The sequence below is a fragment of the Pipistrellus kuhlii genome, unplaced genomic scaffold (genome assembly GCF_014108245.1).
Source record: "Pipistrellus kuhlii isolate mPipKuh1 unplaced genomic scaffold, mPipKuh1.p scaffold_m20_p_122, whole genome shotgun sequence".
In the NCBI taxonomy this organism is placed as follows: domain Eukaryota; kingdom Metazoa; phylum Chordata; class Mammalia; order Chiroptera; family Vespertilionidae; genus Pipistrellus; species Pipistrellus kuhlii.
The window spans coordinates 319,152-346,701 of record NW_023425430.1 but is presented as its reverse complement, the minus strand read 5'-3'; the positions used below and the strand labels follow the sequence as shown (position 1 = coordinate 346,701).

General features: G+C 46.3%; 1 protein-coding gene across 6 annotated transcripts in view; it reads right to left on the bottom strand.

The window, feature by feature from the left end:
• IQCK (IQ motif containing K) overlaps positions 1-27,550 on the bottom strand; it is a 143,873-nt gene that overhangs the window by 38,747 nt on the left and 77,576 nt on the right. For all 6 annotated transcript variants that reach the window (XM_045580368.1, XM_045580369.1, XM_045580371.1 and 3 more), the window contains 2 exons: positions 12,260-12,312; positions 12,054-12,131 (listed from right to left, as the gene is read on the bottom strand). In XM_045580368.1, the coding sequence (XP_045436324.1) occupies positions 12,054-12,131; positions 12,260-12,312 (131 nt within the window). The remainder of the gene's footprint in view (positions 1-12,053; positions 12,132-12,259; positions 12,313-27,550) is intronic.

Sequence of the window (27,550 nt, the reverse complement as noted above, 5' to 3'; positions counted from 1 at the left end):
TCAGAGGGGACACACGAGGATGCTGGGACCAAGTCTCTGTGCCTGGCAGAGTGGGCCACGCATTCCCCACACACCAGTGCCTGAAACCCTCTCAACATCAACCATGAGTTACTGTGCTCCTTCCTCTGGAGTGAAGAAACAGGCTCAGGGCAGCCAAGGGACTCGTTCAAGGTCACTGACTGCTTTCTGCCGAGAATGCAAACTGGCCCAGAAACCCAAAGAGCAGCCGGAAAAGAGGAGCAGGCAGCTCCCACGTCACTACCAAGGAGAGGGTCCCCAGCTGTAGGTCAAACAGAGGAAACCTAGCCACCTGCCTAGATGACAACCGGGAAAGTCTGCAGCTCCATGGGCCCTGGCAAGCCAGCAGGGCACGCGCAGCTGCCACCTGCACCTGGGACATGACGGCGCCTCTCCATTCAGCTGCAATTTTCCTATCATATTTTCACCACTGGTGCCAATAGACCCTCCTGTCCTGGAGCAGTGGGAGAAAGGAGGCTGCAGTCTGGGCCAGCAGGTGGGCCAGCGGCAGGGCACACAAGGGGCTCTCTCTCACCAGGAAGGAACCGTCTGCCCCGCACATAGGGACACTTCCGGAGGCAGCACAAGGCTCAGGCCGCTAAGCAGTCACAGGAGGCCGCCTTTCGTGACGCCCGCCCTCATGCCTCAATGAGGCGCAGTCTGGTTCTCAGATCCAGACCGGGTGTGAGAAAGCCCATGTCCGCCCGGCCAACCAGGGCATCATCGTCAGAGAGCAGCCGCAACACCCTTCACCTCAGCAGCCGCCTGCAGCCAGAGGCCAGGCTCCCTTTGGAATCAGTGCCACTGGCTTTGGCTCCAATAAAAATAAGGGCCTGCGTGGAGGTGACCACTCCCCGGGGGGCAGGGTAGGGCGGATGAGCAGGCTGGCCACGGGGCCAGGCAGGGGTTTCATCTGCAGCCAGGCCACCTGAGCGCCCCAGCTTCTGTGAGGCAGGCATCCCCGAGCACACAACCTTGCACACCCCAAGGGCCCAGCAGTGCTGCCCAGGACCTTCCCAAGAAGAAGTTTGTTGGAAATGCTATTTTTTCCAAATTACTTCATGTGAATTAAATATCTCAAGAATCAACGCTTGAATTCTGAGAAGGAACAGGAATTACTTTTCCTGAGTGTGTGTGTGTGTGTGTGCACACCCTCCCCCCAGAAGCTGTGCAAAGACCTGCAGCCTAAGAAGACAGCATGCTTACAAAACGCACAGGGAATCTGAGAATTTAGTTTTTGTTTGTTTCTCTGCCAGTCCTACGGCAAGATGTACCAATAAATGGCATTTAAGCAAAACAAAGTAGGAAGGGGAAAAGCTTGCTTTATACTGAATTAGATCTCAGGGCCCAAGCTCTGCCCACAGTTCATAGGTCAGAGGCTACGAAGTTTTCTCGGAAATGAGAGCACAACCTGGGGCAAAGCCATCGATCACAGGACACAAGCCTGACTCAACACTGTTCAGAAGCCTCTCGCGGCCCCGATTTCATACTTCACCCCTTTCAGTAAACACGCTTCCCACCCTGCCCGCAGCCTTCACTGGTTCCCAAGCCTCCTTGCTGAAGACATCTCGATCTCCAGCAGTGAACTCAGCATCTGGAAGAAGTCCACTAGACTCCCTGGGGTGGGGCGCCGTCCGGACAGAGACGGGTGCCAGGGGGTCAGTGCAAGCCAGCTCCCATGATGGGAGGGACAGCGCCAACCCCCGCCTCCTGGCTCTGGAGGATTAAGCACTTGAGAAGTCACGGTCACAGGGTGTGATCTGCTTCTCAGCTCAGCTACCACCCCTGAAGATGACAAGCAGTCATTGCCCTCACCTGGCTGCATCACTTGCGAGGCAAATCCGAGTCCAGTCCTGCTTCCTCCCCTGGAAGTTGCCCACCCAGCAGGTGCCACCATACAGAACTGGGGGCAGACACGCTCTCTGGTAAATCTGCCCGGACCGCGATGGAGAGCCCAGGCGGGGTCGGCAGGGAGGGTAATGAAGGGACAGATGGCCTTCCTCGCACCAGCAGGAAAGAACCTTCCCACCTGCCCCTACCTCTTCGAGGGACCCAAACTTGTTTTCTGCCATGGATGCCTTTCCACCATGGCAACTGGGAGTCCTTCTCAGAATGATGTTTGAAAAACATGATAAATAATATTAAAAAGCAAACCAAGCTCTCGCCAATGTGGCTCAGTGGATAGACCGCCTGCCTTTGGACTCAAGGGTCCTGGGTTTGATTCTGGCCAAGGACACATGTCCCGGTTGTGGGCTTAATCCCCAATGGGGGCCATGCTGGAGGCAGCCAATCGGTGGTTCCCTCTCGTCATTGATGTTTCTATCTCTCTCTTCCTCTCCCTTCCTCTCTGAAATCAATAAAAATATATATTTTTTAAAGCAAACCAATTATATTGAAATAAAATTATCAAAATGTGTTAAAAGTTAGTGATATAGCAACACATGTGTGTCTGAATCACGCGGTGAGTGAGGAGAGCCATGCACTCTGACAGGAGCAGCGAGTGCGAGGGCGCCCTGGCCTGTGAGTGACATCGCGGACACTGCCAGTGACGGGCACTGGAGCCGTGTGCCCTGAGGCTCATGCGCGCACAGAGGGCACCCCTTCTGCATCAGGGGGCTGCAGCGGGGACGGGCCAGGGGGAACAATGAGTCTTACTCCAGGATGGCCCTGACCATTAAGACTTTAAAAATAAGCAAGAGGAATCCAAATAATGAATGAGACTAACAACAGAGTGACCTGAACTGGCTGGTGTGGCTCAGTGGACAGCATTGGCTCACAGACAGAAGGGTCCCGGGTCTGATTCCGGTCAAGGACCTGTGTCTCAGCTGCAGGCTTCATCCCAGGCCCTGGATTGTGTATGTGAGGAAGGCAATCAATCCATGTGTTTCACTCACATTAGTGTTTCTCTCCGTATGTCTCACCATCCCTCCCACTCTCTCTAAAAATCAATGGAAGTTATGGAATTTGACCCCAAAAGTCATGAAAGGGCAGCATCCCAAACGGAAGAGAGATTCCGTGCTCTATAGTGGGGCAGTTACTGGGGACAAAAGAAATAAAGGCTCATATTTTATTCCCAGTGAGTTGTGCTTCTTCACTAAACCCATTACATTTTCAGATGGAGCGTGCCTTCCCTCACGTCCCAGTACATGCTTCCTCTCAACAGCTTGGGCCCAAGCCTCCAAGGAGTGCTGGGCCTCTCTCCCCACCCTACCCAGCACAAGCCTCAGGCCGACACCACTACCTCCCCAGTCCCGCCTCTTCCTGCCACCTCAGTGCCAAGTGCCGCCACTCCACCCTGACCCATCAGGCTGACCTCAGTCAGCTCCCACCAGCACCACAGTGATCTTTTAAAAGATAAACTGGCCCTTTCTCTCTTCTGCTCAACCCCCAAGAGGTTCCTATCACACTCAGAAGAAAGAAGAACAATTCAAACTCTACCATGATGTCCACAGCCTCACGCCAGGTGGCCTCCCATCCCCTCCCCCCTCTCTGGGCCTCCCAGCCCCTCCTGCCTCACAGGCCATGTCAGAGAGGCCAGGGGCCTGACCCCTCAGAGCCCCCTGCTCTCTAAGGCAGGCCCCGCCTCCTCCAGGCTGAGAGCTGCCTGTGCTGTCAGCAGTACCGTTTCCTCCACAACTTCCCTGGCTGAGGCTGCAACAAAGCACCCTGGTCCGTCCTTACTGCTCAAGCACTTTCTCTGCAGGTCACCTCCCTCCCAGGGGAGAGGAGGGCCCCTCAGAGGCGTCGGGTGAGCGCCAGGGACCAGGCTGTGCAGGCTGCCGACAGCCTCCCCAGACACCTCCACAACCTGTGCACACGGCACTTTCCCGCACACGGCATGCTCCCGCACACGACATGCTCCCTCACACGACATGCTCCCGCACATGGCAAGCTCCTGCACACTGCACGCTCCCACACACAGCAAGCTCCCTCACACTCCCGCACACGGCATGCTCCCTCACACTCCCGCACACGGCACGTTCCCGCACACGGAAAGCTCCCGCACACGACATGATCCCGCACACGGCAAGCTCCCTCACACCGCAAGCTCCCTCACACCACATGCTCCCGCACACGGCAAGCTCCCGCACACGGCAAGCTCCCGCACACGGCAAGCTCCCGCACACGGCAAGCTTCCGCACACGACATGCTCCCGCACACAGCATGCTCCCTCATACCGCATGCTCCCGCACATAGCAAGCTCCTGCACATGGCATGCTCCCACACACGACACGCTCCCGCACAGGGCAAGCTCCCTCACACGGCAAGCTCCCTCACACGACATGCTCCCACACACGGCATGCTCCCGCACATGGCAAGCTCCTGCACACTGCACGCTCCCGCACACAGCAAGCTTCCGCACACGACATGCTCCCGCACACAGCATGCTCCCGCACATGGCAAGCTCCCTCACACCGCAAGCTCCCTCACACGGCATGCTCCCGCACACGGCAAGCTCCCGCACACAGCATGCTCCCTCATACCGCATGCTCCCGCACATAGCAAGCTCCTGCACATGGCATGCCCCCACACACGATACACTCTTGCACATGGCATGTTCCCTCACACGGCATGCTCCCGCGCACGGCATGCTCCTACACACGGCAAAATGGACTTTCACATGGCAGGAACCTGGCGGGACCCAGGTGGCCTAGCTCACAGGCTGTGAGGGTGAGGAGCCGGTGCACAGAAGCAGCGGCCAGAGTGATGCCAGGCTGGCCCTGGACGTGGTGCCCCAAGCTCCAGGAGTGTCCTGAGGCACTGCCGTTGGACTTCTGGCTTCCAGAAGCAAGTGAGAGGGTAAATATGTATTGTTTTAAGCTGTCCATTTCCCATAAAACGGACACGCCAACCAGTACACGGCAGAACTGAACCTGAGACCGAATCTGCCATGCTGCCTCCCCAGGTTCCCGCATCTTCCCGGGAGCAGGAGGCGGCGGAAGCAGGCCCCTCTGCTCAGAGAAGGCTGCCACCACCCACCTGCAGGAGGCCTCTTAGAGGACTAGTCCCTGCTCGTCCCCAGTCAGCAAGCAGCTCTCCTTCCTGCCGGCCTGAGGCGGCTGCTGGCTTGAAGAGCAATGTGCTGGAGCACGCTGTCCCCATGAGCCCCTCCGGCCTCTGCTGCACTGAGACAGAGTCTACCTTCCCATCCACACAACCAACCAAAGAGCTCTGCCCACAGGAACCACAGCTGTCTGCTGGCCCCTCCCCAGCCCTCCCCCTCCTTCCCTGTGCAGAGCACGCTGTCTGCTGGACTGAGTGAAGGCCTGAGCATTCCCATCCACCACCAAACTCAGCATCGGTAGGTGCTGCAGGGCTGGGCTGGCCTGTCCTGAAGGGACATGGTGACACTGGTTTCCCTCAGTTTGGTAAGGAGATACTCCCGGCGCCGGGGGAGCACTGGGCGCTTTCCCTTTGCTTATCTAAGGGGAGAGCTTAGCTGAAAAGATACTTCACCCGAAGCAACCTTTTCTTTTCTCTCCTGAAACACACTGTTTCCCGGAGGCCTTTGCCTGAGCGATCCTTCACCACCTTCTCCCGGGACACAGGCCATCTTTGTTGCTGGGGCTTATTTAGTGATGTTTTCTTGCAAATGAATCTGATTAATTCTTTTCAGTTAAAATAAAAAGTGAGCCGAGACTGGTTTGGCTCAATGGATAGAGCGTCGGCTTGGGGACTGAAGGGTCCCGGGTTCGATTCCGGTCAAGGGCATGCACCTTGGTTGAAGGCATATCCCCAGTAGGGGGTGTGCATGAGGCAGCTGATCGATGACTCTCTCTCATCGATATTTCTAACTCTCTGTCTCTCTCCCTTCCTCTCTGTACAAAATCAATAAAATATATTTTTAAAAAAATAAAATGAAATAAAAAATAAAATAAAAAGTGAAACTCTTTCTGCTCTTAATATGATAGCAAATAGTTTCATTGCTTCTGACTGGGGGGTGAATCAGGGCTGTGTACCACAAAGGAGGGGTGCTGGCTTCACATCAGGAAGAAAGCCAACAGGAGATGTGATGCTGAAAGGGAACCACGGCTGGCCAAACCCAGGAGAGTGGGCAGCACGCTGCCGTGTCCCCAGCACCCTCTTTTCCCGGGAGAGCCCTGCATCCCTCCTGTCACACGCCTTTGGTTTCTCCCTTGGGTGGAGTCACATCCCTGTAGCACCGCTTCCTTGTGAGGCTGGCCACGAAATGCGAGTAGGCGCGGCGCTTGCCGTCCGTGCCTCTGACGCTCTCCTCCCTTTGCCCTGGGTCCCAGCTGAAGAGACATGGAGCAAAGCCACCCAGTCACAGTGTGAAGAATAAGCCTTTGTTGTCACGAGGCACTGAGATGTGAGGGGTGTTTGTTACTGCAGCAGAACCTAGAGAAAGCTGGCTAATGCGGATTCCTGGAGGGTAGTTGGATGAATACCTTGCCAGAACACATATCAGTCAGGATTCTTTTGTTTTCAAGTATTAGAAACCTAATTCAAGCTGGGCTTAACAAACAGGAAAAAAAAGGATTTTCTGGTTCACTTAGTAGGGCTGACATTAGGCCCTGTACAGAGGCTCAAAACAGCATCTGGCCCTCAGAGCAGAAGGCCCTCTGTGCTGAGGGCCCTGGTCTGGCCCTGGTGAGGTAATTACACGTTTGACCTAATACAGCAGCTAATTTTTCAGCTGGTAATGTTGTAGGGCCTGCAAGTGCTGTTATACACATCCACATGGCCTCGGTAGAGACAAGGGCCCACCCCTGCAGGATGCAGGCCCCCGCCACTCTCAGCACTGCTGGACAGCAAGCTTTACCGCTTTAGGTGGTTGCCCTGCGCAGCTCAAGGCTTGTCACTCCAAAGCTCCATGTTTACCAGGTGGGGGAAGTTTTCTGTCACTATTTCTTTCAGTATGTTTTCGATATCTTGCTCTCTCTCATCTTTTGGGACCCCCATAATTCTGATGTTGGTTCGCTTGAAGTTGTCCCAGAGGTTTCTTACATTACCTTCAACTTTCTGGATTCTCTTGCCATCTTGCTTCTGCAGAGGAGTGTCTTCTGGCTCTTTATGTTCCAAATCTTTGACTTGATTCTTGTGATCTTCCATTCTGTTTTTAGGACTCTGTATAATATTTTTAATTTTAGACAATGTATTCTTTGTTTCTTGTTGATCCCTTATTATTTTTTGTTGATCCCTTATTATTTCTAGTTGATCCCTTTTCATATCCTCATAGGTCTCGTTTATTTTATTGGCCTTTTCTAGATTCTTGAACAACCTTATAAGTGTGGTTTTGAACTCTATATCCAGTTGCTTTTTGTCCTCCATTTCTTTCGTTTGTGATCTATTTCCTTGTCTCAGCATTTTCGCAGCATCCTTGATGGGGCGGAGTTTCAGGGGGGGAGCCTACAGCCTTGGCTTCCGTCAGCCATGCCCTACGCGGCTCCTAAGTCTCAGTATTCCTCAGGGTCCTTCAGTACTCACTGCAAGCACCTCTGAGAGTGAGGTGCCCTCGAGTTTCACCTGCTACCAAACAGTCTAGGCTCTCCCGCAATGGGCCCGGAACTGGGGTTCAGTTCAGTTGGAAGTGGGATTGGAGGTGGTGTTCAGAGCAGTCTGGAGCCCCTGTCTCCTTCCCGCCAGGGCAATCCCGCGGCACAGCCAACCGTCCCTTCTCTGCGCGCAATGTGCGCAGCTCCAGGGGCTCTGCCTTTCGCTGCTCACCTGGGATTCTGTCTCACAGCCCAGGCTCCCTCTGTTTGAGCCTGGGTCCCCAGGGTCTGGCTTAGAACTGGGGTTCAGCACTGTCGGATCAGGGGTCTGGAGCTTTTATCTCTTTCCTGCTAGGGAATGCCAGCCAGGCACTCAGCCTCCCCTCCTCTCCGGCTCCGTCCTCTCCGCGCACACCGTGTCTCCATACCTTAGGCTTTTACAGCTCCTCTGCTCTTCCTTCTGGTTTTCTCCTTGCTTCTCATCGTAGGATTTCCAGTCAGTCAACTTTCCTCTAGTTCTGGGTAATGTCCACTTTATATTTTAGTTGTATTTTATTGAAATTGTGTGCGGCTGCGGTTAGGTGTTTACCTGTGCAGCCATCTTGGACCCTCCCCAAAGCTCCATGTGTAGAGGAAAAGAGAGAAATTTTTCCTGGTTTCTTCTTGAAAAATCTCTAGACTCTCTGACTGAGCCAGTGTGGAGTAACCCTGGTGGAAGTGGAGTCACTGCTGGGGTGCCAGGCTACGCAGAAGCCCAGTGCAGAGCCCAGGAGGGGTCAGATGGCTCACTGTCTGGAGCAGAGAATGAGGATGGTGACCCCCAGGAACATAAGAAGTGCTGCAGCCAACAGAGGGGAATCAATTCAGGGCCAGAGAAAACAAACGGCTATCACAGACAGCAAGAAAATGCAATGAAAAGGAACAGGATAAACACCCTTTAGTTTTGTGATTATTATTTTTTAAAATAATTTTTTATTGATTTCAGAGAGAGAAACATCAATGATGAGAGAATCATGGATCATCTGCCTCCTGTGCGCCTCCTACTGGGGATCAGGCCAAAACTCAGGTATGTGCCCTGACTAGAAATTGAACCATAGAGACAGGGTTCATAGGTTGATACTTAACCACTGAGCCACGCTGGCCGGGCTTGTAATTGTGAACAACAGAAAACCTAAAAAAACTACACAGTGAAGGGAATAAACGTTCCTGCTGTTTGGAGTCAAACATCCTTTGGGAGGACTAGACTTAATTTTATGACTAGTCTTGATTTTAAACATTTCCTTTTCACTGCACAGTTTATTTAACAGATATATGTACTTTATATATGATAAATCTTAAGTTATTTTTATAAACCTAAGAGACTTCTTAAAGGGTTGTCAATATCCTTGGCTACATAAAAATGCAGTGTTTTTTTTGTTTTGTTTTGTTTTGTTTCTAAGTCATGGAAAATAAATGGTTAAGTGAGAAGGGATGGACAGAGTGGCGAGATGTTAAATTATGGGGAAACTTTCTGAGAAGAGCCCACCATTTCTGTGATAAGCAATCAGCAGCCACCCCCTGACAAATAGTCAACAGCCCCCAGGCACATGACACCAAGCGCTGAAGGCAGCTGCGCAGTCTGTCTGACCCAGAACATTCAGAGGAGACTACAAGGCAGGTAGGCAGGAATGTCCGAGGCACCAGGTGCCCGCACACTCCTTATCTAAAGGGGATTTGCACTTACTTGGAGTTACTCTAAAATAAGGATGTACAATAAAAATCACATCGGTCAGAGTCTACCCTCACCATCCTTACATTACCCATAAGACACAGCATCTGCCAGTCAGCCTCACAGGGCAGCTTCCTCCCGTTTTGGTACAAATCACCCCAAAGAGCCGTAATTAGCCACATCTGTCAGAGTGCGGTCTGAAGCCAGGCTTCCTCCAATCCCTCCTCTGCTCGTTCCTCAATGTGGCTTGGGCCTCAGCTCTTTCCCAGAAGTGTGGTTGTCACCGTATCAATGAGCACAGAGATTCCCGGGGCCTCCCCTGCAGTTGGTTTGGGGCCATGGGAGGAGGGACAGTAAGGAGAGGTGAGAAGGTTGAGAACTGGGTGCCTCCTCCATCCTTTTCTTCCTTTGCTTCAGTGACCTCACAGATCCCATATTCCAAATATTATAATTTATAAGAGGACTGTCCAACCTGGACCAGTCATTGTAGGAGCAACACATACTCTGTTACTGGGTTGAGCTGCTGGTATTTTGGTAGTGTTGTAACTATTACAAACTAGCCTCGGCTAGCCTGATACAATGCGGACAGTAACATTTCCGCCTTCTCGGGTTGTAATACAAGCTGCATTAGATGACATTTATAAAGTGTTCAGAATTGCACTTGACTAAACGTTATATCAGTGCTTAGCAGGTGACTGGGTAGGTGACCAGGGACAGACATAAGGCAGTAGTTGCTTTATGATCTGCTCTGAGAACAGTGAAGGGAAAATCTGAGTCTTGTGCCCTATTTTATGCTTCACCTCCAGAATAGAATTGCTTGCATTTTACAAAATTTTCCTCTCTTTATCTCCCTAGAGCATAGCCCTGAATTAGCACAAAGTGCACATACACTACAACCCAACTGTCCCTAAACCCATCACCAGGAAGAAGGGGCTATGCACACTCCTCAGACTTCTGCGATATTCCTAAACCTCTTGGATGGCTTCAGAATTTGACATGCTGTCATCTTCTTCAACCCCCCACCCACCCACAGCCCCCAGACACTTCACATTCACACCGAGGACACCTCCAACACCATGGCTCCAAGTCCACACCATTCCACATCCCATCTTCCCTCATGTCAGCTGCTCGATGGAACAGTTACCACTCAGAATGGGTTGTCATGGAGACCATCACATCTCGACTTCCCACATTACTGCCCTAATCATAACTTTCTGCAGCCTTCCACCTTCCCCAACCATTCACTTCCACTTCTATCACCTGCCCTTGCGTTAGACTATGGGTGGGAAGGTTATTGGTGTCCCCATAGGGCAGGGAGCACCAACTACAGCCCCTGGGCCAAATCTGCATTTGTGAATAAAGATGGGTTGGAACAAAGCCACGTCCATTTGTCCCCATGTTCTCTCTATAATGGCGAAGCTGAGCAGCTGCAACAGAGACCATAGTGGTCTTCAAATCCTAAAAGATTTACAATCTTCCACAGAAAGAGCTGTCTGATCCATCTAAAAAGCCATGCCCCTTCGCTAGGACCTCTCTGAGATCACTGGAGCCATGCTTTACGGCCAGCCCAAGGCTCCGACCACAGCAACCCTCCTTCCACTGTGGCTGGAGAGCTGGGTTGTGAAGGAGCGTGGGGAGGGAGGGCGAGATGATGGAAGGGAACTGGCTGGTGGGTTGTGCACACTCAGAACCAGGTGTTGGTAAGGTGTCCCAGGCCTCCCCAATGCCAGGAGGCATCTCACTTGGGGCCACATCTGCCCTTCTCCCCATGACCCAGGGACCGTTTTCCTGCGTGACATCTGAGCTCTGGGCATGACCACAGGAAGGCCTGCCTTCCCACTGTCTGGCATCAGCCATCTCCAAGGTGAGTGCAACCTAGCTGCCCTGCAGTCAATAGCACGAGGTTGGGAAACCGGGACCAGAGAGTTTCCTGGCTCCTGCCCTCATTCCCCTGAGGACCTTGGCCCCTGTCTGCCTGGGACTCTCCTGTCCAGGGCATACTCAGGAAGAAGATCACACCTGAGATCTTGCCTCTCAAAACCAGCTTAGCCACTGCCCCACCTAGGCTGACGCCAGTCCCCCAGGACAACCCGTCTCCCACAATGCTTTGCCACCATCTCAATCAGAGTCCTCCCCATGGACTCCCTCCAGTGTAAGCATGCCTCTCACCCCAAGGCGACAGCACCCACTCTATGCAGACACCTGGTAGGTATTCAGTAAGGATGTATTGCACTGAGTTACATTAGTACCATTTTAATTTTTATGAAGCCACGAATGCTGACATAGGTGCTCAGTTAGTTTTGTTGCTATGTCACTGACGAAAACAGCCCACATAAGTAGTATTACTAATTTTATATGCTAAAGCTCAACTTCAAAGGGTTCATAACAAATTTTAAGAGCTCTGGGAAGATGTAACCAAACTGATTATTTCTGTGAGAAGACTTACTTTAGAAGGATAGTCAAAGAGAGTTTTAATCTTATCTGTCATGTCCTAGTGTTTGAATGTAGAACCGATGCATATAACTAAAAATTAATAATTAGAAAACTTCAGTCCTATTTCCTGAGACATAATGACCTTCAAGGAAGGGGAAGGGAGGGAGAAGCGAGGGAGGAAGGGAGAGGGCGAGGATGGAGAGACAGTTATTTAGGATAAGAGTTGTCTAAAGTTTTCTATTTTGTTTCTCAAGTGTTTCTGGAATAATCACTGCATGGGTACATGCCCTGAGCCTACATTGAAAACAATGAGAGGCGAGAGCCACAGACGTAACTGACCTGGGGCCCCGGTGGTTACATGAGTTAGTTCTCTTAGTGGAGAAAATTAACAATTTTTAAATCAGGAATAAATTATTCAAACCTCTGTGAGCACTTACTGTTGCTTCAGCCACTGCTCCACGAAGGGAATGGAGAAGAAATCTGTGAACGGCTCCCCTGTCCTCTTTGGATTTTGGCTGGTCATGATGTCATGTTTGATTGACAAGAAAACAATAAGGAAGAATTCAAGTCAATTGTCGCTATCCTGCTTGCAAAGCAACATTACTGAATCTTTAGGATCACCGAATATTCATGAAAAACTTACTTGTATAACCACTCAGTCAGAAAATCACAGGCAATGAACTTGGTCCTTTTCCTCTAAAGAGAGAAGAAAGAATTAAATTACATTCTATGCTCACATGTCTAAGCAGGACAAAGGAAGAGAGGCTACCTGGTTGCTGTGCCCCAGGACACACGCACACGTCCTCCACGTAGCTCGTGAGTACAGCAGCAAGAATCCTGAGCACGTCCCCCGTCCTCTGGACAAGCCAGGTCTGCAGCAGTGCTGATGCAAGGCAGGCCCACAGCAGGGAGCTTATTACTTGCTTTAGGCCAGTGGTCGGCAAACTCATTAGTCAGCAGAGCCAAATATTGGCAGTACAACAATTGAAATTTCTTATTGCGAAGGAAAACCCCTATTTTGTAAAAAACTGCTGTTTGGAATTTTCTACTGTTTCTAAAAATGTTTGCTTTAGCCTGCTTGTAAAATGAGGATCATAAAATTAGCTGTCTGACCTTGCAGGTCAAGACTAGGTATGCCCATAAATTTAGCTGTGTTTGTTTTCAAGGACAGCAGCGAATAACCACTAATTAAACAGAGAGCTGGCTCCTTTATAAAAAGGGAAGCTCTGCTTGTACCTTTGCTTAGAATTTGAATTCATTTTCTCTGAGCCCATCGCACGATGAATAAAGTAAGACTCCAAACTCTCCTCCTGCATTGTCTGATTGTTCGGGAACCCTGTAACATTATGAGAGCCAAATTTTTTAAACTTAAACTATATAGGTAGGTACATTGTTATTACCTTAATTAGGGTACGCCTAAGCTGGCCTTTGCTAGAAACTCAAGGGGCCAAAGAGCCAGATGTGACTCGCAAGCCGCAGTTTGCCAACCAGGGCTTTAGACCATTCTCAGGATTTATTTAAATTGGAATAATTATAGTTATTGCTTCCCCCCAGTTCACTCAAATCCTCAGAACAGATTACTCCAGGTCTAGATTCACTTTTAGATGGGGAGGCGCATCCACAGGCACACTGGCTGGTGCAGCCGACCCTGCCTGCTGCGCACCCAGAGCCGCTCGCTACTTCCTCTGGACTAAGGAGCCTGACTCTCAGCCCAGGGCACAAACGACATGTCCCTGCCTCCCACCGGAAAAGGAACACAGTTCTGCCGATGAGATAGGAGTGGCCGTGCCCTATGGTTTCTGAGCAAGTTCTGCTCTTCATTTCTGACCCCCCGCTCCCAGGAGTCTCCTCTACTTTCAGCTAGATCACAGGTGCAGGGCTGGGTGTGCAGTGGCCAAAGCCACCTGCCGAAGATGGGGAGCCACCTGCCAAAGATGGGGAGCTGCCAGCTGAAGACGGGGAGCAGTGAGTTTGGATCCTGGTCTTTGAGGACTTCCGGGAGCCAAGGGCCTGGCCTGCTCTGGACATCTTGACACGCAGGTAGATATGAGCTTCACCCAGGCTATTCCCAGGCCTTGAGTTTCCTCCATGCAGCTGGATGCAGTCCTTGGTGACAGAGAGGCTTGGAAACCAGGGACACGGCCTGGAGTCATGGAGAGAAGGCTGGGCTTTCAGTGGTGCAGCAGGTACCTGCCTCCCAGTCCATCTCAAGTCCCTTGTGACCCAAACAACCAGTCACCTTCTTTAAGAGACGTATTATCTAACTGGGAGGTGGAGGGTGGCTCTCCTGGGCAGGGCTCATGCATAGTAAGTCTAGAGGTGTGGGTGGCTGGTTCAGGGCTCCTGCCCTGAAGGAAGGCCACACAGGGTCTGCTAGCAGCCTCTCTGCCCACCCACATCTATCCTGCACCCTGCCTGGCCCCTGGAGGCTCATTTTATGCTTCACATCAACCAGCTCCTTTCCTCTCTAGTTGGGTCCCACCAATGGGAAGTGCCAGGAGGAGATGAGAGAGAGGAGAGAAGGCGGTGCTATGGGTTGAATTGTGCCCTCCCCCCAATTCACTTATTGAAGTGCTCACCTCTGGCATTTCAGAATGTGATGTATTTGGAAAGAGGACATAGCAATTCCAAGGAAAGTGAACAAATACACCTATCTCCCCCCCCCCCCCCCCCCCCGCTCCCCCAATCTATTCCAAAAAATCTAAGAGGAAGGAACACTTCCAATCTCTTTTTATGAGGTCAGCATTATCCTAATTCTAAAACCCGCTAAAGACACCACAAAGAAAGAGAAGTACAGGCCAATATCCCTGATGAACACAGATGCTAAAATCATCAACAAAATATTAGCAAATCAGATCCAGCAATATATTAAAAAAATAAAATCATGACCAAGTGGGATTTATTTCAGGCATGCAAGGCTGGTACAATATCCACAAATCAGTAAATGTGATATATCACATGCTGGAGGCCAAAGCATAACAGCATTTAGCATAAAAATGCAAAAGAGACATTGGAAGGCCAATGGACCTTGATCCCAGCAGGGCTGGAATCAACACAAGATTGCTCCTGCTGTGATTGCCATGGCTCGAGGCAATTTCCTGACCTGATAATCTTTACATTGTATACTAGACTATACCTTTGTTCTGTCTGTATGCATTGCTCAAGGACAAATGTGTATTCAAAGTGAATAAAAGTAGATGGGATCCAGTCTTGTGAGTGTCTTCACAAAAAAGGTTTCCACCTGCCCCCCCCATGCCTTCAAAATTCATATTTCTTATGTTGATGGCCCTCCTACAAGTCATCCTGAACTTGCTGTGAAGGTACAGCAATCACATAAACAAATTGAAAGACAAAAATCAGATGATCATATCAATTGATGCAGTAAAAGCATTCAACAAAATCCAATACCCTTTTTTGATTGAAAACTCTCAGCAAAGTGGGAATAAAGGGATCATACCACAGCATGATAAAGGTCATATAGTCATATCATACTCAATCATCAAAAATTAAAACAATTTCCCTTAAGAACAGGAACAAGACAGGGATGCCCACTTTCACCACTCCTGTTCGACATAGTGCTGGAAGTCCTAACTCTAGTGATCAGACAGGAAGAAAAAAGAAAGGCATCCAAATTGGAAAGCAGAAAGTAAAACTCATTATTCATAGAAAACCCTCAAGACTCCACCAAAAAACTACTGTACTTAATGGATTGGTAGAATTAACATTGTTAAAATGTCCATATAACCTAAGGCAATTTACAGATTCAATGCAATCCCCATTAAAATGTCAATGGCATATTTCACAGAGCTAGATCAAATACTCCAAAAATTTATATGGATTCAAAAAAAAGACGCCAAATAACTGCAGCAATCTTGAGAAAGAAGAGGAAAGTTGGGAGGGATCACAATACCATGTTGTACTACAAAGCCACTGTAATCAGAACAGCCTAATATTGGCCCAAGAACAGGCATATACTGTAGATCAGAACAGAGACCCCAGAAATTGACCCAAGCCATTATGCTCAATTAATATTTGGTAAAGGAGGCAAGAGTATACAATGGAGAAAAGACAGTCTCCTATTGATAAAACTGGACAGATATATCCAAAAACATGAAACTAGAACACCAACTTACAATATATATAAGAATAAACTTAAAATGGATAAAAGACTTAAATTTAAGTTGGGACCCATAAAAATCCTAGAAGAAACCACAGGCAGCAAAACCTCAGACATGTCTCATAGAAATATGTTTACAGATACATCTCCAATGGCAAAGGAAACTAAGTAGAAAATAAATAAATGGAACTGCATCAAAATAAAAAGCTTCTACACAGCTAAAAAATCCGTCAACAAAATGAAAAGGGAGCCCACTGTATGGGAAAACATATTTGGCAATGATACATCTGATAAAGAGTTAATATCCAAAATGTATATGGAATTCATACAACTTAATAGAAGGAAAACAAACAATCCAATTAAAAAATGGGCAGCCCTAGCCAGTTCTGCTTAGTGGATAGAGCAGTGACCTATAGTCTGAAAATCTTGGGTTTGATTCAAGGGCATATGCCTGGGTTGCGGGCTCAATCCCCACTAGGGGTATGCAGGAGGCAGCAAATCAATAATTCTGTCTCATCATTGATGTTTCTATCTCTCTCACTCTCCCTTCCTCTCTGAATCATTAAAAATATATATTAAGAATATATATATTTTAAAATGGGCAAAGGACCTAAATAGATATTTCTCCAAAGTGGACATACAGATGGCCAAGAGACATATGAAAAAATGCTCAAAGTCACTGATTATCAGAGAGATACAAATTAAAATGACAATGAGATATCACCTCACTCCTGTCAAAATGGGTACCATCAACAAGTCAATCAAGGACAAGTGCTGGCGAGGATGTGGAAAAAAGGGAGCCTAGTTCACTGCTGGCGGGAATTCAGCCATTATGGAAACAGTATGAAGTCTCTTCAAAAAAATTAAATATAGAACTGACATTTGACCCAATATCAATTATTTGCAGATGACATGATACGTACGTAGAAAACCCTAAAGACTCTTCCAAAAAACTATTAAATTTAATAAATGAATCTGGCAAGAGTATCATGCTAAGTGAAGTAAGTCAGTCAGATAAAGATAAGTACCACATGACCTCACTCATATGTGGAGGTCATGTGATACTTATCCTCCCTCCAAACTCTGAGCTGTTTAAGGAGGGCATCTGCCTTTACCTCTGTGTCTGCAGTGCTTGGTCAGTACCTTGGTCAGTGTCCACCGTGGAGGTCAATGAGCAGTGAGCAAATGTAGGAACGAATTCACCACTCAACTCCCACGGATTAAAGCAGGAAGAACTCATGAACAGAAATTCTGACATTTATAAGCAGGAACTGCTCATTTATATCTGGACAATTTCTCTAAGTTTTCTTCCCATAATTTTTTTATTATGAATAGTTTTTCTTTTTATCCCTCCACTTGGAAATAACACGCTTTAGACTCTTACAGAAGGTTGAAAACACTGCTGTGGGGTTAATTCTTACCAAAAGGAAAGTGCTGGAGATTTTTCACCAAAAGCTTTATTCTACTTGTTAGTAAGAAAATATAGTGGTGGCTGGAGATTGTTTATAGTCCTTTATCTCATTGCTGATACTCTTTTATTAAAAATTGAAAGACTGCTGACCAGAGGACTAAAATGAAATGTACTAGGCCAGTGGTTGACAAACTCACTAGTCAACAGAACCAAATATCAACAGTACAACCATTTAAATTTCTTTTGAAAGCCAATTTTTTTTAAACTTAAACTTCTTCTAACGACACTTCTTCAAAATACACTCACCCAGGTCATGGTATTTTGTGGAAGAGCCACACTCAAAGGGCCAAAGAGCCACAGTTTGCCAACCATGGTACTAGACCATGAGCAGGGCTTCTATGTCTGCACTGTAAGAGTAGGATTCCCTTTAAAAAGCCACTTTTAATCAAAATAAGAAAATTGTTATATAGCAACACAAATATGTATCTAGTATGAATTGCTGTGAATAATTTAAACAACCCAGCCCTGAAGACTGCCAGTGCCTCTTTCTAGCCATACAACAACTACATTGTGCCCTGCTATTGGCTGCACTGGGCCCGGTACTGGCTGCACTGGGCCCGGGCACTGGCCATACTGTACAGGGGTAAAGATTCCTTCTGTGGAGGAAAAAGATGGCGACCAGCAGGAAGGTAGGGAAGAAAAGTGTGTGAGTGAGTGAGTGAGTGAGTGAGTGAGTTATAGAGGTGTGTGTGTACGTGTGTGTGTGTGTGTGTGTGTGTGTGTGTGTGTGTGTGAAATAGGGACAGTTAGACCCTGCAGTTATTCCAGGGGCTTCCAATTCAGGCAGTCTTAGATGGCAAAACCCCACAGCCCCTGCAAACACTCCAGGGAGGACACCAGAGGCACTGAGACTATGCCATCTTGAAAAAAAGAACTGCTTGAGACTAGAATCCTAGCCTTGCCACCACCCAATTTGGTCTCAGAAGCAAACCAGGAGACTACAGCTGCTCTGGTAGAAGACCTGCCACCCCAGCTGCAGACCCACAGACCCTGAGGCTTCTACCTCCAAAGGTGCGCTGCCTGACAGAAGTAAGTACAACCTCCTCCTCCCCAGTGCAGGAACTCGGGATTTGCTGCATTCCCAGACCTCAAGCCAGCCAGGCACTCCATTATCTAGACAGTGCGTGGGAGCCACTGAGAGCCACGGAAGGTGTGATTCTGCACAGACAAGGGCATGTGGCCCTGCAGTAGAAATTCTGAACTCCCTCTTCCTAAATAACTGCCCACGGACAGTGCAACGTCAGTGCCAGGCCACTCAGAGTGCGTCAGGGCTCTGCGCAGGCAAACGCGCCACCAGTTCTGTGTGCACTTCCAAAGGGCAGGCACATCCAGAGACAAGGGAAGGCTCCCTGAGCCCATATACCTACAGGGCCCACTGGGGAGCTGCTTTGAGTCCCTGCTGGGTCTTATTCTCTACAGATAAGGACATGCTGCCCCACAGCAGAAATTCTGAACTCCTTTCTCCTGAATAACTTCCCACATACACCCTAGCTGTTTAACTTCAGTGCCAGGGCCACTCAAAGTATGTCAGGACTCTGCGCAGGCAAACACACCACCAGTTCACACACACACTACCAAAGTTTGCAAGCGCACTTCCAAAGCCCATCTATCCACAGGGCGCTTGTGGGAGATACTGTGAGTCCTGGCTAGATGTGATCTTGGACAAACAGGGATGCACTGCCCCTAGCAGTACAAATTCTGAACTCACTCATTCTGGACACCTGCACAGACACCTCAGCAGGGTAACTTCAGTGCCAGGGCCCCTCAAAATGTGTCAGAGCTCTGTGCCAGCAAACTCACCAACATAGACGTGCACATTTCCAAAGGGCAGGCAGCCTGAGCCCATATGTCCACGGGGTCCTCTGGCGAGCTGTGCGAGCCCCTGCTGGGTGTGGTTCTGTACACACAAGGACGCCTGCCCACAGCAGAAATTCCGAAACTCCTCTTCCTGAATAACTTCCCACAGTCACCCTAGCTGCTCGTCAGTGCCAGAAGCCCTCAGAGCACATCAGAGCTCTGCGCCTGCAAACACATCTCCACAGAAACGAATTTCCAACAGGCAGGCACCCTGAGCCTATCTACACACAGGGTCTCTGGTGGGAGCCACTGTGAGCTCTCCTAACAGATGGTTCCTGGGTGCCACTATGAGTGACCCGTGGACACATGTGAATTTAACTAAGGGTGCAAGCAAAATTTGGGACACTCCCCTTTGTAGCTGCTGACTTCTAAACACCGCAGTAGTGCCTCTCAAACTTGCAGGCCTATATCAAGAGAACCCAAATAGATCATGTAGGGAGCTACACTAGATTACCAAGCCCAGGAGGACTGAGAGATTACACCAGTAGCACCATCCCCAAAAGAACCTGGGTAGCAAAACAAGCGGATCTACAACTAAAACGTTACGGGAAAACATGAGAAGACAAAAAAGCAATCCCCAAAGGAAAGAAAAAAAGGAATTACCAGAAAGGGAGTTAAATGAAATTGAGGCTAGCAGCTTATCAGAGGAAGAATTCAGAGCAATGGTTATAAGAAAGTTTAAACAGATGGATGACAAATACACACAATTCAATGAGAATTAAAAGGAGCTGAATGATGGGGGGGGGGGGGGGGGCGGCGGCAAAATAAATAAATAAATAAATAAATAAATAAATGAATGAAAGGAGCTGAATGAGAATGTCGCCAGCATGAAAAAGAACCAAGAGAAGTTGATGAATGACATAGTTGCAATAAAGAACACAATGGAAGGCTTAAACAGTAGACTAGAAGAGGCTGAGGACCGCATCAGTGAATTAGAAGACAATGTAGGAAAAAATTCACAAACACAGCAGTAACTATAATAGAAAGAAGACTTAAAAAGCAAGAGGACAGCCTAAGGTAGCTTTGGGACGACACAAAACAAAACAATATTGCTTAATAAGGATACCAGAAGGAGAGGAAGAGAAGCAAGGAATAGAAAACCTGTTTGAAGAAATAATGAAAACTTTTCTGATATTGGCAAGGAAAAAACCATGTAAGTACAGGAAGCACATAGAATCCCAAACAAGTTGAACCCCAAAAGACCGACACCAAGATACATTATAATTAAACTGATGAAAACCAATGACAAAGTAAGAATCTTAAAGGCTGCCGGAGAGAGACAGAAAGTTAATTACAAGAGATTTCCTATTAGAATATCAACTGATTTCTCAACAGAAACATACCAGGCCAGAAGGGAATGGAATAAAATATCGGGTCTAGTAATAATTAATGTCGTTTTTAAACATTCGTTTAAAATCTTGCTTGGCGTTGACTTGTATTGACATAACCTTCGAACACGTGGTATCTACAGAACGTGTGAAGTGCAATTAACAAGTTTTGCTTGAACAAATTTGTGTTTGGTTTGGTTTTTGTTGCAAAACTAGGGCTAAGAAGATGGCGGATGAAGAGCATATTCGGCACTGCATGCTTTACGAGTTCCAATTAGGAAGAAAAGCAAGTGAGGCTGCAAAAAACATCTGTAGTGCTCTTGGTCAAGATGCAGTTAGTGCCAGAAAATGCCAGCGTTGGTTTGAGAAATTTCGCGAGGGAAATTTTTCATTAGATGACAAGAGTGGGCGAGGCTGTGTGTCCAATTTTGATCACGAAGCTCTTCAAGCTCTTCTGGTGCAAAATCCTCAAATTACCCAAAAAGAGCTTGCGACAACTTTAAATTGTTCACAAAAAACAATTTCCAATCAATTGTGTGCACTTGGCAAAGTCCAAAAGTTTGGAAAATGGGTTCCTCATGAGTTGACCGACAACAACAACCGTAATCAAAGAGTCACAATTTGCAGTTGGCTCCTCTCTCGTCAAAACCGTTTGCCGTTTTTAGAGCAAATTGTTACCGGAGAAGAAGAAGGGGTGCTGTATGTTAATTTGAAAAGGCGGCCTCAATGGTTGGACAAAAATGAGGCTCCGCAGCCCACGCCAAAACCTGACTTGCATGCGAAAAAAGTGATGTTGTGTGTTTGGTGGAATTTTAAAGGAATTCTTCATTATGAACTTTTACCATCTAACCAAACCATTACAAGTGCAGTGAATAGTGCCCAATTGGAAAGGTTAGCCCAAGCTTTAAGAGAAAAAGAACCTGCGCTGATTAATCGGAAGGGCGTAATTCTTCACCACGATAACGCACGACCGCATACTGCAAGAATCACTGCTGAAAAACTGTGCCAGTTGGAATGGGAAGTTCTCCCTCAACCTGCATATTCTCCTGATATTGCCCCTTCCGATTACCATTTGTTTCGTTCTTTGCAAAACTTTCTTCTTGGAAAAAAATTTAATAATGAAGAATGCCTCAAAAATGCATTGACCGAATTTTTTGCATCAAAATCACAAGAATTTTACAACAGAGGGATTAAAATGCTTCCTGAGCATTGGGCACAAGTAGTAGAAAACAACGGCAACTACAATATATTGTTGATTAAATTTTGTTGTATTGTTTAAATAAATTCGATTTAAAAAAGTATTAGAAAACGACATTAATTATTACTAGACCTAATATATAAAGTGATGCAAAGCAAGGGTCTGAATCCAAGAATACTATATCCAGAAAGGCTATCATTCAAAATTGAAGATGCTGGAAAACAAATCAGTTTCACTAAGAAGAAATGTTGACAGGAAGCCAGGAAGGCTAGTCAACAACCTTAATTGCTCTAACCCTTTAGTTGAGACTTTGTTACCTGAAGCAGCCTTCACCTTGTTTGTCCCGTGTAAGTTTCTGTTATTTCCTGCCTAAGGGCTACATGTAAATTTCTGTTTATGTTGCCTAAGATGTTTTCCCCAAAGCCTTAATAAAAGGGGATGGCAGGGCCTGAGCAGGAGTAATTCTCCCACTAGAGTTGGACTACCACCTGGCCCCCCATATCACCAAGTTGAATTTCTTCAAGTCTCAAGTCTTTTCATTTGTGTGCAGCCCTTCTCCAGAACCTGAACCCTGAATTGGAACTCTTTCCATGCTGGCCATGAAAAAAATTCCTATATCTGGCACCTTCAACTCAGGACTTCTGGAGGAGAAGGTGTTTTTCGTCTAAGAGCGAAGGAAGGAAAAAATTACACCGAGAAAAGGTGTGAAAGATTCACCAGAAAAAAGGTGAGGGAAATTCACTGCACTCAAAGCCCACTGCCAGCTGCAGAGTCGCAAACTGTAAGTAGGATGGGAACGTCTTTTTCAGCCAGGCTAATGGGAAAGAATTAGGTTATAAATATAAAGTAAGTTTTATTATAGAATTTTGGTTTGTATGCTTAAAGAATGCGGTTTCTTGTTCAAATTAAAATCTTAGTTTGTATTTGGAATTTAAAATCTGTGATGAGAAATGAGACTCCACTGTCGAAACGCCTCTGGTGAGGAGAAATTCAAAAGTGGCAGGAGAGGGCAAGGTTATCTGCTCTCCTGCAATGAGATTACTTAAAGTTTTCTTTAAAACCTATAAAAGAACTCACAGGGAAATTCTTATCTTGGCCAAATTGGGTGCTAGTTATTACTTCAGAAAGCAAAAAAGAAAGAAATTGAGATCTGTCTTTATCTATTAAGCATAAAAAAATGTGGCCAGATCTGTTGCTGAAACTTCCAAAGTAAGCAGGATCTGGGAAGGGAGAGACACGTGGCAATGCAATATGGAAGGCCACTCTCTCAGTAAGCTAAGGAATGAGGTATTTTGCATTTGAATGGCTACAAACTTCCTCCAAACTCCTGTGGCAAAAAATGAATAAACAAACAAACAAACAAACAAATAAATAAATAAATAAATGGGGGGGGGTTTGCTTAATTACCGTATTTTTTGGACCATAAGACACACTTTTTTCCCCCCAGAAGTGGGGGGAAAAAGTCCCTGCGTCTTATGGTCCAAATATAGCCTACACATATACTTTAAAAAAAAAGTTTTTTTTACTTGCCCGGCTCTAAAATGGTTCTAAATGCTGCTGTTTACTTTACAGGGTTGATTACATGTGTTTATGACTGTGATGTTGGGTTTTAATGCACATAAAATATTTTAGGACACTATTTGTTTCAGAATCTTTTTTTCTTCATTTCCCTTCTCTAAAAACTGGTGCGTCTTATGGTCCAGTGCGTCTTATGGTCCGAAAAATACGGTATATAAATAAAAAAGTAAAGTTTAAATTTGCCTAAAAAAATCTAGATGACAGAATTGAAGGTTTTAATTGATTATGTCTTGTATTTTTCTTAGAAATGTAAAGTGTTCTTAATCTAGCCCGGCAGGCGTCTTCAAACTATGGCCCTCGGGCCACATGCGGCCCGCAGAGGAGTCTGATCCGGCCCGCCAGGTTTTTTGGGCAGTGAGCGCAGCCGAAGTGTTACAGTAGGAATTAGTAGTTCATATAGTCCGGCCCTCCAGCTCTCTGAGGGACCGTGATCTGGCCCCCACTTTAAAAAGTTTGAGGACCCCTGAGCATGCAAAATACATTTGACTTGCCAGCTTTAAAAGTTCAAAGTGCACATTAAATGGGGAGAAATTATATAGTTAAAATATGTTTTCTCTAATAATTAGGAATTCAAAATAAGTTGCTTATTATTGGTCTAATTAAAAAAGATTAATTCTGTGATCTCAACCAAAAATTTTCTATGCAAAAAATAGCCTAAATCTAATTGATATCTTAAGATAATAAAAGATATTATAATTTTTAAATCATATATACCCTGTTTACCTGAAAATAAGACAGTGTGTTATATTAATTTTTGCTCCCAAAGATGCGCTAGGTCTTATTTTCAGGGGATGTCTTATTTTTCCATGAAGAAGAATACGGTACACATTTATTGTTAAATGAAAATAAAGGAAATTTATTACCTGTACACGGTATGGTAGTACGGTGGTTGTCAACACAAACCAGACAAACTGTGAATCCTACAGTTTCAAGAATTTACTCATTTATTCAATGACAATCATGTCATCATCTTCTGGAACATCATCATAACAATCCAATTCCTGAATTTCCTGGTGAATTTCTTGTGAAATTAATTTTAATTCTGAGACAGAGCCTGGGGGGGGCTTATTTTGGGGGGGATGCCTTATATTTCACTCAGAAGGAAACCTGTAAGTAGGTCTTATTTTCGGAGGATGTTTTATTTTTGGGGAAACATGGTGTATATATGTTTGATAGTTTTTTCCATGTTAAAAATTTCAAGGCCTTAACAGAGATGATTCTTGGAAAGCTCCAAGGGCCCAGAGTAATACAAGAAATTTATTCTCTCTTCTTAAAGGAAATATTTTAAAAACAGATCTAATAAACTTGAAATTGCATGGAAAGCCTTATCAAATAAAAATTAATATACTTTAAATATCTTAGAAGATTTACAGTCATGTATTGTTACTGGCAAAGGAAAGAAGTTAATAACTCAAATATGATATCACCCTTTTTTAGGAGCAGTCACTGCTCAGTCTCCTCACCCTCATGTTGATCCTATACAATGGAAAGATGATAGAGCTGTATGGGTGGATCAGTGGCCATTAACCAAGGAGAAATTAAGTCATTCATGAATTAATATAAAAACAGAGGTTGGTCACAGAACCTTCCCATAGTCCTTGGAATACGCTTATATTTACAACCCCTAAAAAGGCGACAGGAAAATGGAGATTGTTTCATTATCTTAGAGCAGTTAAGGCTACTAAGTATACCATGGGAGCTTTACAACCTAGATTCCCAGCACCTTCACAAATCCCTTTAAATTGGTTTCTCATAGTAGTAGATCTTAAAGATTGTTTTTTCATCATTCCCTTGGCACCTCAAGATAAAAAGAGATTTGCATTTTCAATGCCATCTATTAATAATATAGAGCCTATGAAAAGATATCAATGGAAGGTTTTACCTCAAGGAATGGCCCATAGCCCTACTTTGTGTAAAAAATATGTGGCTCAAGCTGTTCAGTCTTTAAGAGACAAATACTCCCAATGTTACATTATTCTTTATATTAGGGGTGTCGAACTTAATCAGAGAAGGGGCCAAAATCTAAAATCCAGCCTAAATCTCGGGCCGAATGGTTTACTGAACAGTCATAAACTGTCATTGTGATGGAAACGCAGCGGAGTGCAGTGATGACCGTGCGGTGCGGGCCACATTGCAAGGCCTGGCGGGATGGATTTGGCCCGTGGGCCTTGTGTTTGACACATGTGCTTTATATGGATGACTTGCTCTTAGCAAGCCCATTAGAAGAATAGACCTTGGCCATGTTTTCCCAATTAGAAGAGGAGCTCCCTAAATGGGGCTTAACAATTGCTCCAGAAAAGTTACAGAAACACCTTTCTAATATCTGGGAACCATAATTGAAAAACAATGTGTCAGGCCTCAGAAGGTGGAGATGAGAAAAGATTGTCTTAAAACTTTTTTTTAACATAGTTAATGATTTATTCATTTTTCCATCCTTTTTTTAAAAATAAACCTTTATTGTTCATATTATTATAAAAGTTATTCATTTTTTCCCCTCCACCAGGTTCCCACCCCACCCTCTGCCCTTTCCCCACCCCCCCAATGTCCTCATCCACAGTTGCACAGTTTATGTTCAGTCTCTTCCTGCACCCCCCACTCCCCTTTTCCCGGAGAATCGTCAGTCCACTCCCCTTCTGTACCTCTGATTCTATTATATTCAACAGTTAAAATTGTTCATCAGGTTTTTCAATTCCCTTGGTTTTTAGATTCACTTGTTGATAGTTACATATTTGTTGTTCGTAATTTTTATCTTTATTTTCTTTCTCTTCCTAAAGAACCCCCTTCAGCAATTCATATAATTCTGGTTTGGTGATGATGAACTCCTTTAGCTTTTTTTTTTTTTTTTTAGTGAAGCTCTTTATCTGGCCTTAGATTCTGAGTGATAGCTTTACTAGGTAGAGTATTTTTGGCTGTAAGTGCTTGCTATTCATCACCTTGAATATTTCTTGTCATTCCCGTCTGGCCTGCATGGTTTCTGTTGAGAAATCAGCTGACAATCATATAGGTGCTCCTTTATAGGTAACTACCTGCTTTTCTCTTGCTTCTTTTAATAGTCTCTCTTTGTCTTTTGCTCTTGGAATTTTAATTATGATGCGTCTTTGTGTTGTCCTCTTTGGATTCCTTTTGTTTGGGGTTCTGTGTGCTTCCTGGACTTGTAAGTCTATTTCTTTCCCCAGGTGGGGAAGTTTTCTGTCACTATTTCTTCCAGTATTCTTTCGGTATCTTGCTCTCTCTCATCTTCTGGGATGCCCATAATTCTGATGTTGGTTCGCTTGAAGTTGTCCCAGAGGTTTCTTACACTATCTTCAACTTTCTAGATTCTCTTCTCCTCTTGCTTCTGCGGAGGAGTGTCCTCTGGCCCTTTGTGTTCCAAATCTTTGACTTGATTCTTATAATCTTCCATTCTGTTTTTAGGACTCTGTATAATATTTTTTATTTCAGACAATGTATTCTTTATTTCTAGTGGATCCTTTATTATTTCTAGTTGATCCCTTTTTCATATCTTCAGGGGTCTTGTTTATTTTATTGGCCTTTTCTAGGAAATTTTGAAAAACCTTATAAGTGTGGTTTTGAACTCTATATCCAGTCGCTGTTTGTCCTCCATTTCTTTCGTTTATGATCAGTTTCCTTGTCTCAGTATTTTCGCTTCTTCTCTGAGTTGGTAGGGTGGGAGGATCAGCTGTATCTATGCCAGGAGACAGCCTTATTCGACTAGACTTGGAAAACTGCAAGAGCCTCTGTGCCAGCTTGAATGGGGCCAAGTTTCAGGATGGAGCCTACAGCCTTGGCTTCTGGTTAGCCCCCCCCCCTATGAGGTTCCTGAGTCTCAGTGTTCCTCAGTGTCCTTTGGTACTTGCTGCAAGCACCTCTGAGAGAAAGGTGCCCTAGAGTTTTGCCAGCTACCAGACAGTCTAGTCTCTCCCCCAATGAGCCCGCAACTGGGGTTCAGTGCAGTTGGAAGTGGGGTTAAGAGCAGTCTGGAGCGTATGTCTCCTTCCCACTAGGGCAATCCAGCGGCTCAATCTACAGTCTGTCTTCTGCGAGAAATGTGCATGACTAGGGGGCTCTGCCTTTTGCCAATCCCCTGAGCTTCCACCTTACGGTCCAGATTCCCTCTATGAGCTTGGGGCCTGAGGGTCTCGCTCAGAACTGAGGTTCATTGCAGTTGGAACTGGGGCTCAGCACAGTCCAGAGCTTTTGTCTCCTTCCCACTAGGGCAATCTAGCAGCAGAGTCAACAGTCAGTCCTCTGGGCAAAATGTGCGTGACTCAGGGGCTCTGCCTTTTGCCGCTCCCCTGAGCTTCCGCTTTACAGCCCAGATTCCCTCTGTATGTGTCTGGGTCCCCAGGGTCACGCTCAGAACTGGGGTTAAGTGCTGTCAGAAC